Source organism: Anabas testudineus, chromosome 1 (genome assembly GCF_900324465.2).
Source record: "Anabas testudineus chromosome 1, fAnaTes1.2, whole genome shotgun sequence".
NCBI lineage: Eukaryota > Metazoa > Chordata > Actinopteri > Anabantiformes > Anabantidae > Anabas > Anabas testudineus.
Window position 1 is genome coordinate 18,430,930 of NC_046610.1, and position 12,470 is coordinate 18,443,399.

General features: G+C 41.6%; 1 protein-coding gene across 1 annotated transcript in view; it reads right to left on the reverse strand.

Annotated features, from left to right (window-relative positions):
* The window catches only part of adcy9 (adenylate cyclase 9), a 34,307-nt gene extending 24,432 nt beyond the window's left edge, over positions 1 to 9,875 (reverse strand). Inside the window, 3 exon segments of the mRNA XM_026358862.1 lie at positions 5,673 to 7,290; positions 7,292 to 8,436; positions 8,710 to 9,875. Coding sequence (XP_026214647.1) covers positions 5,673 to 7,290; positions 7,292 to 7,558 — 1,885 coding nt within the window. The 5' untranslated portion in view covers positions 7,559 to 8,436; positions 8,710 to 9,875.
* Positions 9,876 to 12,470: the final 2,595 nt, after the last annotated feature.

A 12,470-nucleotide genomic window follows, 5' to 3' on the forward strand; every position in this document is an offset into this window, starting at 1 on the left:
ACACACACACACACACACACACACACACACACACACACACACACACACACACGAGTCAACACATTCTTGTGCAATAGAAATGTCAGACTTCTGATGAAATATGTGGGGTGGATGAATAAAAGTGGATTCTACAGCAACTAGATTTTTGTTACTGCAGGTGAAAGCGAATGAAGACGACCAGCTACAGAAAGCTCCAGGCCTCCTTTCTATTCTGTTGGTTCATCTTTTACTGGCTGTCAATGTTAAATCATGATTATGGTTCAGATCCACACTGTCCCTGTTCTCTCCGGTACAACAACACAGACACACACACTGCATTAGTGATAATGGAATTAGGATATGCCTATTATTATACTGCAGATGAACGTCAGCTCCATTACTCTGTGCATACTTTGTTTGCAAATATACACACACACACACAATCAAAAACTTAATTCTCCTATTTGAAAAAGACCCCTAATTTAGTAAACTTCAGGGCACTGTTGTGTTTAAAGGTGAACTGGACCTCTCTGTATTCAACTACATGAATCTTTCCCTCAATTGTGTTTGCTGCCACAAACAAGCATGCTCCCACCACTAAGCTTCACTGTAGCAATGGTATTAGCATTTGATGAGCAGTGTCTGGTTTCCACAAGATGTAATGCTTGAAGTTTTGTTCAGATAGTTTAATAAAATCTTTTTCCTCAGGCTCTCTGAGGTGGTTATTATTCTTGATAGGTTGAACAATCTCTGCAAAAGATTTCTCTGGTAGACTGACCAGAAGAAGAAGAATAACCTTTTTAAATGATATTGAATAAAATTTATTAACTAATGGCTGAGCACCACCTTTCCTTTAATGGTCACCATTTGTCTTTACTGCTATCATACACATCAAACATACATTCTTGTATGACAGTCATTGACATAATGCATTCCCTAGCCCCCTACTGTCGCGTAGGCCATGTTAATCTACCCTGTATCAATTATTACCTTATCATATGTACTGTCCTACCCTAACCATCACAACTAACTGCCTTATCCTAAACTTCACACTAAACAAAACCTAATTCTAACCCTAACAGCCAATGCACAGACAGGGAGAGAAAGACACGCCTAAAAGACCCTCAGTCAAGTGACTACAATTGACCTTTGAAACTTGTAGTAAAAGCGACACCATGTTGGGTATCGCAATGGTTTCCTTTAAATTTAAGTGGACCGTTGCTCTCACACAATTGCACATGCAACACAGACAGAACTAGGAGAGATGATCTTTTTATATACAAAAAGAAACAGAAGGTATGTTTAGGATGGTTTGTGTTTGACAGGGCATAGGGGATTCCAAAAACAAAAGAACAAAGAGCACAAAGACAGATTTCATACACGTTTTACTTTACAAAGATAGTATTATGGTCTAAATTTGTTTCTGCTAGTCTGTGAGTTCATCTCAGTGATAAATCTCTGTGTGTAAACATGCGTGTCTGTATGCCTATGAAACAAAGACTTTGATCGATCATTTTGTTTTATGCCCTGGGTGTCTTATCTTTATTGTAAAACACACACACACTTTGGCTGACAGGCCATCTAGTGCCGTTGCTCTCGTCAAAAGGTGAGGATATGAAAAGAAGAGAGAGAACAAACTTACTGCTGTTTCCCTTCTCTTTAACACTCTACTTTTCTTCTTTCAATGTTAACCGATGAGAAAGTCGGTGTAGACAGTAAACAAACTGATATGAAACTGCTTCTGTTTAAGAGCAGTTTTTAAATTGTGTCAAAGCTGCTTCTGAAAGCATTATATGTCAAATTTATTTTTTATTACCATTTTTTTTTATTTAATCAATTAACTATTTACAATAAAAAGAGCGACAACACAAGTAAATTGTCACCAATTATCTAAAATGCAAAGAAAGTATTTTCTGTTAATTGTATAGCTCTCAATGTCTTTTTCACAGCATACAATTTTACTTTACATATTAGGAAATAGATGGGCTACTCATAACATCAGTACTGATAATTGATTTGAATATTTACTTGTGCTCTAACTACGTTGACAAGTCATCTGTAAAGAGGGGCTACTGCTATGAATAATATAAAACAGAGTTATGGTGGTGAGAAACTAGACAGGAAACTCTCTGTAGACAGTCTGAAGAAACGTGTAAACATTACATGACATAAATGAGCTAGGAAAACCTCACCATGAGATATGTTACTGTGTAACTTGATCCATTAGTTTAAAAGTCCCAGAGTTTCTATTTCATTAATGTATCTCCATGAGGCACTTAGCTCATCAATGAACTACTCAGAGTTTATTGTGATGATCTAGATTCCACAGGAGGGAGAAAACAAGAGGAAAGCCAGTATGTTCACTGTCAACCTGAGGAGAAAGAACTGACAAACAACAATACTAGTGCACAGTGACCCATTATAACCAAAATAAACACATTTTCAAAACAAAATCATTTTGCTAGTCTCTCTAGGAGAGTTAAGATCGATCAGAAATGTTTATGTAATTGTTAAAATGTGAGCTATTTCACTATGAGAACGTTAAAATTGTGCATTGTGTATTTACTCCGAAACAGTGGATAAAGCCAAAATACAAAGTGGACTAGCTAAGTCCACAACCAACTCAGGCTGGCCTGGTTATGGTTAAGGATCTGCTGTTTGCCACAGCATATTTAGGTGACGTTTGATTTAGCACAGACTACCCAGTCTGAACACATGGACCTCTCACTACAACAGCAGATTTGTTTGTCCACATGGGTGTATATGGATGTCCCACAAAAAGAGAAAGAGAAATCCAGCCATGCACCTATGTGCACATAGTCTGCAGATATACAACATTCTGCTATGCACCACTGAAAAAGAAAAATGTAGACAGCTAATGCAAACATACAAACGCATCTATGTCTGATAACTCCCCGACCTCATTTCCCCAAGAGGAGGAGCCTAAATAGGTATTAATACAGCAGATCCAGACAACAGCCCTGCGTCACAAAAACCCAGGGCAGAAAACTGCAATCCTTACCACCTACCAGAAAATAGGAGTGTTTTTGTGTTAGAAGCAGGAAAAGACTTGGCAGGATGGGATTATAGAGGACAGAGAAGATACGGAAAAGGGGACCGGGAGCAACCAGTGCAACAAGCGAAAATCAGTCAGAAGACAAAGCAAGAAAATAGATGTAAATATCAGACTCTCACTGCAGGATGTGGAAAAAAACACCATAAAAGCAATATAATAAACCTCCTCACCAGCCAAAATAGAAGAAGGCCCCAGTGTACTTCAATGAAATGTTATTAAAGGGCAAACATATGCACTGACACACATCAGAAATAGTGAGGATGAACAAAGTGTAGGCGAGAGTAGAGTGAGTAGAGCAAATGCCCCTGACGAATCACACACAGTTCCCAACTTTAACTAGAACAAACCTTTTTCAGAGTTGTGAAGTACAAAAATTTTCCTTATCGTGGGGTTATTTTGCTTAGTATTTAAATCTCTCACTGTACCGGCACAGAAAATGCATTTGTCAACAGAGCTATGACTCATTGCATGTTTCAAAAAGTACAGCACACAAAGCACATGTGTGAAAATAACCAAAAGGTACATGCCAGGGTGAGAGGAATGAGGAAAAGCAGATGTGTAATGTGAAAGGGAAGGAGACTGAGAAAGAGGGGGGAGGCCAAGGACAGTTAGACGAGCTAAAGATACAGAGGGCAGTGGTTGGTTAAATATTTACACCAAATTATACAAATTTTCACTCACTACTAACAGTATCAGAGCAGGCAAACTCGCAATGATTTGAATTATGCCTTAGCTTTTCAAATGTCTGATGGGATAAATGAAAAATGCTGTAACTACAACATAAAGTGAGAAAAAACTCCAACTGGCAACACTTGACTAGAACAATTTACAAATTTCAAGTACGATATATTGTTTTCAGTGGGAAGGAGGAGTCTTAAATGGAAAAACATAAAAGCCTGTGGTAGTATGACAAATCTGTGATAAATGAATCGATTTAAGACGAGCAAACTAACACCACAAACGCCTACACAAACTCATTTGTTCACTGATGTCATCCTTTCTCACATCTCCTCCAGTGTCTCTGTGGTCTATACTAAAGTGTAGTTACACCACTCAGCGTGTCAAACACACTTTCTGTGTGCTACAGAAGTTAAAGTCATCTCTTTCTCTGAGCAGGAAACTGTAGATCTCTTTCAATGGGAAACTATACTCCCATTCTCCCCTTTTTTTGCTCCTTTAATAAAAGCTGTATGTCAATATCTCACTCTGTCACTGTTCACCAGTCTGGAAATAGAGAATGATGGCACCATTTAGAGCCAAGTGTGAATACCCTCTGACAATCAGACCTGACAATAGAACAGACAGTATATTCGCAATAGACCTAAGATTAGACAGCTCACAATGAATTCCCTACTGGAGAGATTATTTCCACTGATATTGCTTTCCACAAAGTACTGAGGAAGACCAAGTGTGTTTGTGTGTATTGTATGATTCTTGATCATGTAGTCATTATTTGCCATTTTTTAAATTTCATGCAGTACACGATAAGTCCTTTGTGGTGTCATTATCACTCTTCCTGTTATTATCTGCAATCTCTAGTTCAAACATTATGATTAACTACAAGAGATATAAGAGAAAACAGTCTATGAAGATGATATACCATGAAAAGGATTAAAGTGTTTTTGTATGGTCAAATGTGTTAAATCTAAGAGAAGAGACTCTGATCTGGTGCCAAATTGACCCTGTTTGACTTCATTTAGACCACTTACTCAAATGATCAAATATATCAGTCACTAGTATATATATATACACATATATATATATACATACACACACACACATGTGTGTGTGTGTGTGTATCACAGTCACACACCTTTTCGATCTTTGGATCCTCTACAGGTAGCAACAGTGTATGTGCCAAATGTATACCGTCATCCCTGTGCTGTAACTAAGCATTAATCATATTACTTTGCAAGATGTCAACATTTGTCTGCAGCAAGAGTTTCAATTAATATCCATGTGTTGTTTTTGGAGACTAACCCTAACCCTAACCCTTTGGTACTCCAAACTTTAATCTGTTAACTTCTGCTGCAAAATAAATGTAATATTATTCCATCAACAAACTCAGATATACAGAAGTATATATGTTTTATGCATATGTGTACTTGAGCATCAACACTGCATTAAATGTACTGAATCATTCACGTGTATTTACAGGTTTTTAAATTACTTAAATTTGATTTGTAGAAATATATTCTACTGGTTGTGACAGTGACATGCCTTTTACTGAATGTTAAATTATACTCAACTGATAAAAACCAAAGCATGTCTCAACTCTTCGTGCTCTAATCTCTGAATCTTGTAGCATGATCTCCTGCTTCTGTTGGCAGACCGTTTGAACAGGACTAACTGGTCAGATAACATACTTTAGCTCTGTCTAGGCATGCAGTGACCACCCTCATCCCCGATGACCATGTTATGAGACAATGTAGGCTTTCAACCTTTATAAGACTTTACTGAAATGTAACATCTTACCTGTATCATGTATTTTTAGCTTTTTTGCTAATTTATAATTGCAAATCTATCTTTTAAAATAACAACCAGTGAAACCTGTATTTCAGCACATTACAGTATCACACATCTACACACCGAGTTTGAGACAGAGGTCACCACTTACCCTTCAGTTTCTCCACCACACTCTGCCCAGCTCTCTCTGCCACCTGTCCATCCTCCCTCTGGTAACGGTCATCCAGGAACTGGGCAGTGGCTTCAGACAGGTGGACCTTGCCGGCTACACCAAGCTGCTCCATCAAGTTAGCAAGATTCACATCATTTGACCATACATCAAACTTGAAGCGCTTTGCTCCCAGGATCCCACATAGGACGGTGCCTGTATGGACACCGACACGCATGTTGACAGTCTCACATGTCTCTTGGCAGAACTGCTCAATGGCTTGGATCATTCCCAGGCCCATCTCTACACAACAGTAGGCATGATCCGGTCTGGGCTCAGGGCAGCCTGCCACACAATAGTAGCAATCACCCAGAGTACTGATCTTCTCACAACAGGTTAGTTCACAGAGTCGGTCAAAGCGTCCAAACAGGTCATTGAGAAGTCCCACCAAGGCTGGTGCTGATTTATTAGCAGACATTTTAGTGAAACCCACAATGTCTGCAAAGAGGATGCTGACTGGCTCCATGCGTTTCATGTTGAACGGCCTAAATATCAACTGTGCACGGGGGATTGAAGTCTTTTTGCGTTTGTGATTGTTATGAGCGTGATTCTTGGGGCTTGTGGAACTTTGGGCTTGTGACACTCCACTATTTCCTCCGCCTCCCACTGACACGGCTGAGGTAGAGCAAGCACCAGAGGAATAACGCTTGCCAGAGTTCTCACCACTGCCCTCATCGTCACCCTGCTTCATCAACTCGTCTGCAACTCGCTGTGGCATGACTGAGTGGATCATGCGTTCCTTCAAGGCCTTCTCCACCTCTAAGTCTTTGCCATGCATGATAGCTTGGCCCACTTTGAGAAACGTGCTGCGGGAACGCACTTCTGACATGATGAATAGGTGGATGCCGATGACATGGGCACACAAGTGTAAGAGAGCCTTAGCTGGGCCAAGCCAGCGGAGGGTGTCTCCTTCCCCATCAGAACCTGAAGCCACTAACCCGGTCATCGATGTAGTAGTGTCGTAACTCCTTTGAAGCAACGGTAGCCATCCTAATGCCTCAAACAATATTGAATACAAGAGTCCCAGTATCACTGAGGCATACAGACGAACATGGAGGACACTGTATAACAACAACAGAACCTCCATGCACAGGGAAAACGTGCCTACCGGGGAGATGCAAGGAGTTGGTGCTACTTCGTCTGAAGCATTCCCATAACCACCAGCCCACTCGAGCTCAGTGTAGCCGGCAGTCTCTATCTGTGGAGCCAAGGTAATGGCAAAGGTGACGGCTATCAGTAGCAAGGAGGTTTGGTTGTACAGCCGTGTGTAAGGCTGGGTGAAGGTGAATAAAAAGAGGATCACTAAAAAGATCAAAAAGGAGGCTGTGGGGACTAGGAAGCTCATGGGGTTGCAGCGGTCGCTACTGACCCCAAAGTACACCCCCCAGAGACAAGCTGCCACTGCAAGGTAGAAGAGGACAAAACGAAAGCGGCGCTGTGTCTGAGGAAAGCACCTCTCTTGGCATGCCTCTTCTAGGATGGGGGAGTCAAACTTGGGGTCCCACCACTGAGCAGCAGAGCGTTCGAACAGTGGTGGTGCCTTCTTATGCACCCTCACAGGGGGAGGTCACAGCTGGTCTGGAGTCTGATGAGCTGCAACTGGAAGAGATACTGTATTTGTGGATGTTAGGGTTCATTTTATTTCCAGCGTCACTGCCTCCAGCTCCTCCTCGCCCTGCTCCACTGTTGGCAGCCCTCAGTGACTCATGTTGATGCACGTGTGGCTCGCTGTTGGTAATCCGCACGGTCACGGCGCCGTCCCCACTAGAGTCGCAGCTGACTTCCGTGCCATGCATGAGAAGCTGCCGGTGATGTTGCAGAGTGGCCATATTGACTGGAGTGACGCGGGAACGAGGGGCGCGGGAGAGGTGTTAAATATGAATAATATCCTCTGATGGCGCTCAGGCAATTAGACGCCTTGCGTGGGCGCCGTGTGCGCACATGTGGCACGAAGTAGAGGAAGGAGGCGGCGGCGGCGGCAGTGATAGTGTGACAGACAGGCAGACGGAGGGGGAGAGAGAGAGACCAAAGGTGTTTGTTGGAATAATCACACTGCATGAATGGTGAGCACGGCACAGACGTCTTTGCTACGCACACAGGAGTCTGCACACTCACTCACACAAGACGCGCCGTTCCAGTTTCTTAAGCAGTTCATTATCCGACCCCTGGTTTGCGTCAGCACTCACATTACATGTATCCTTCTCCAAAGAGGCTCTGGGTTTGAGCCCGGCTTTCTCTCCAGCTGCGGTAAAAACACTGTCATCACTCTTTCTGCCTCCTGAATTGAACATCCTTCTCGGAAAGGTCTGGTTAGTGATGCAACGTTTTTTTTTTTTTGTTTGTTTTTTTTTATACCTTCATCAAGTCAGTCCTGGCGTTACATGACTGGAAATTACCTCCCCGGGTTGTGCGCAAAATTTCGCTGACATTACAAAGTCAGACAGCGTAGAGAAAAATACCCTGATCTGTATTCATTCCGAAATAACGTCGTTTGTGTGGAAAAACATCGTTTGTGTCCAGAGCTTCATTGTGTGAGCAGCTACAGAGAGAGAGCCTGTCAACAGTTGGCGTTGTGCACAGCAAGTGGCTCCAAAAGTTAGTGTCCCTCACATCTTCATAACAAAAAACAAACAAACAAACAAACAAACAAAATACACGTTCTTCTTTCTGTTCTTCAAAACAGCCCAGAAGTGATTGTCGTTTTGAACTGTCAATAGAAATGCGTGGACATTATGAATGTCATCCCAAAGCATTAAAACTACATTTTAACATATGTCCAAAATTGTCTAATTAATATTTGGTCACTTTAAAATGTCGTTTTACATGCCCTAATCAAATTTATATGTCCTGGACGATTTATGTAAAAAAAATAATAATAATAATAATAATAATAATAATAATAATACAAACGTACAACGTGGATAAACAATTAATCTTGTCAACCAAAAAAGTGGGTGATCTGTAATTAAGACTGCTTTACCTTCCACTACATCCCTTCTTATGTCTGGCTCAGTGTGCTAAGGATTTGCATGTCTCGTTCCCATACATTCTTCCATCTTTACTCCTGCGGGTCCTGCAAATGTTCCAGACGGAGTTATTTTGGAGCCCTGTCCGGTCCAAGTTTCAGATCATAGGAGGCCTGACAGGCAGGCCTATTCCCACGGATCCAGCCCCGTCCTTTCCTGAACTCCCACTCCGGATCTCCACCATTTATTCCCCCTCTGCCTTCCAAAGAGGTGGTCGGGGAGGGGTATGTGCTTTTCAAAGACGCGTAATCCGAAAAGAGATGCACAAAAAAATACCATCCGCAGGCCCAAATTAGCGCAGGTTTGCCTCTGCTGGGAGTGTCTGCAACTTGTTGCGCGCAGTTGGCAAAACATACAGCTATGAGGATCAGCCTCGGTCGGAACGGGCTGGTCTATAAATAGTGATGATCAAAACTATTTCAATAACAACAACAACGGCGTGTAAAAGCTCAATGGTCTACTTCAACTTATGCTGTGGAACAACAAGAACGCTTCATACAAAAGTCCCACTAGTTTAAAAAAAATCAAGTCGTAAAGCGCATGCAAAACGTCAGTGATAGGCCCCCCTCTCCTTTCCAACAGCTCCCAAACTTTTTTCCCAGGCCGTATTTCCTGCGTTTGGAGAGGAGACCCAGTTAGGAGTCTGTGGCTGCTCGGAGCTGTGGCTGTGTTTCCTCTCCTCGCATTCCCTCAGAGCACGTAAGTAGAGATCTCCAGGGCAATAAAGGAAACCCGCTGGATATCTCCTCAGTGGGATTATTAAAAAACCCACCCACCCGACAGCACTGTCTCCTTATCTCAACCAGTTCCTTGGGTCTGGATAGCACTAGTTTTCGCTGGCATGCATGTGTCCAACAAACACAACACTGTGCGCTCTGGCTGTGGTGCGTCCTCTTCCGTCCGCTGCTGGTTGCCACCCTTTTCCCCTGATATAGCTGGAGCGGGGAGCGGGGAGCTAAATAAAAACAGACCCGCAGCGGGAATGGAGCTTCTAGTTTTCCGTCTTATCCGGGCCGACGTAGTACCTCCACCCCTGAAGCCACCACCATCTTCACTGCGACTGGGTCGGAAATCCTCGCTCCTAGCTGTTGTGACTGTGCGGGTTGGAGGCAGCAGCCTGTCAAGCTGAGCGCGGCCCCGGCAGCACAGCTTCCGGTCTCCCCCCTTTCAACGACGCGGGTGGGACGGTGACATCTGTTCCCTCCGTGATCTAAAACCCTGCCTGGTCCTGGAGGTCAGGAGGGGGAAAAACTTATTAAAACAAAACCCACATAGTGCGATCAATGAGCTAATGATAAACAAGGAAAGTGACAACAGTAAATAGCTGAGAGATGAGCAGTACTGATATAGTCATGACAGCTGGTAGCAGTAGTATCTAAATATAAGTAAATATTTCTCAGACACAATCTTCATTATCAAACTAATTTTAGCATCAATTGAACCAAAGTTAGCATACAAGGCAAATTTGCATCTGTTCTCCTTTAAAATATACAGTTTAGCACGACCATTAGCATTATTTAGAAACTGCTATTTCAGTGCTAGTTATGGTTTTACAAACATAGCTCCATAACAAAAGACAGCCAGCCTAATATGTTTATTTGTACTGACCACTGTGTAAACACTTACTTTGAACTGCACACTGGGAATAATTTAGCTAATTTGGCTCCGTTAGCTAAAGGTAGATAAGTAGATAATATAACCTCCACCTTGAGTTATTAAGAAACAGCCTGATTTAGTGTGAACCTGAACTGAACAGTGTATTTAACCAGTTTGTACCACAGTAAAACACAAACACCTCCGTGCCTTTACTTTGAAGGCTGACCTCCCTGGCTGTCTGTGGCTAACTTGACTACAGGTGGACCTCCACAGTCTCCACTTTTTAAACTGTCAGCATTCATGCTCTCTGTCTGATTCTTCTTTCTGCTTCATCGCTCTCTTCACACATAACAAGGACCAATCATCCTGATAAACACTACTAATAACACGTTTTAAGTAAAAGGTATGACCTACAGTGTGAGCCTGTAACCTGGAGCTAAGGATTCTGGGTATTTACCAGACCAGACTTATAAGTGATAAGTTATGGACCAGGTGATTTATTAAATATTAAATATAACTTCATATAAAAAATATACAGTAGGTTGTGGCCTAAAGTGCTGGATTAACATTTACAATTAACATCCGTAGCATTCAAATTAACAGTAGAGCTGGCTGTTTCTTAAAATATAGGCTATATAGGCTAATGGCAATGAAGTACTCTTATATTAGTCCTATATGTCTTTTCCATGATAACACCTTCCAAAATAGGCAAACGGTAGTAGTACAGATCTATTTCCTTCCTGTGGCTGACTGATTTACACAAATGACTGTATGTTGTTATTTGCATTGCAAATCTGCAAAATATCAAGTATGCAGCTGATGTGAATGATTGTATTGTCTGGTGTTCATTTAAGGGTTAATTTGGATCTTTAACTAAACTGTTTTGGCGCTAAAGATATGAACACAGTCCAAATCCATTTCCATGACTTGTAGTCACTACCCTAAATTATTCAGTTTAGTCATCTGAATTTTTAAATTGAAACAAACTTGAATGCCAAAAAAAAAAAAAAGTGTTCTGATTGGATTTGCAATGGGCCATGTTTTGGTGGAAAAAAGTTTCTCAGATGGAAAAAAAAACTCTTTCCAAACAAGGAGCAAACTTCAGGAAACAATAGTGTTTTGTGATCAGTATATCAGTGACTAGTGCACCAGTGTTAAGTGTTGTGTCACACAGAAGGGAAATGGTACATGCACAATTTCTGAGATGACCACAATGCAAAAGAAAAAGTAAAAGAATTATGACAGGAATTTTGCCAGCTTGGCAAAAGTTCAATCTTCAAGGCCAAGGAAATATCAAGGAAGGAAATACTGAGAGCTAGGAAGGAGGGTGGTTTACTGTAGCTGTGACTTATCACACAATAAAACTTATCCCTTGCAAATGGCACAGAGGAAACACACACAGAGGAAAGTTATCAATGTGCTCCATTAATGATTCTGTAGACCACTTAGCTGGAGATAGTGAAGTGATGACAGCTTGAAAAGCAAGTTAATAGGAGGATTTAAAATATGGTAAAACAGGGTTATATGTTTGTGTTTGTCCTCTTCTCAAGAAGAGGCATTAATGTACTGTGTCTAATACATTAAACATCATCCTCTGTGCTCCAGTTATTACGCTTCTGTTTGTGTGTGCGTGTACTTGGCTGAGCTTGCAGCTTGAAAAGTCTGCATTGACACTGCTGCTAAAACCTTGGAGCACCACCTGCCAGCGAGCACACAAACACAAAACAACAGCTCACACACATATCTACATGTGCAGCGTTCATTTAGAGCTGCACAGGTGCATCAATGCGTTTTTTGGGTCATGGCTTGATATTGTATTTACCTCTGCACAGAAATCTCCTTGTTTATGTCAGATCTCTGTAAAATGAATGACACTTCCATTGGATTTAGCTGTCCTTTGTATTTCGTGGCAATTAGCAAATAATATTGTGCTAACATGTTAAACTAGCACTGTTAAACTTTATACCCTCCTACCACCAGGTATTATCACTGTTAGTAGTAGTAGCACAGGTCCATGGTGTGACTGTGTTGTTTTCTTGTGGCATGATTCAGCTAAAGACTTTTTTCCTGGGCTATTCACCGTGTAACATTTATACATTAGCATTTTAGAATAAACAAA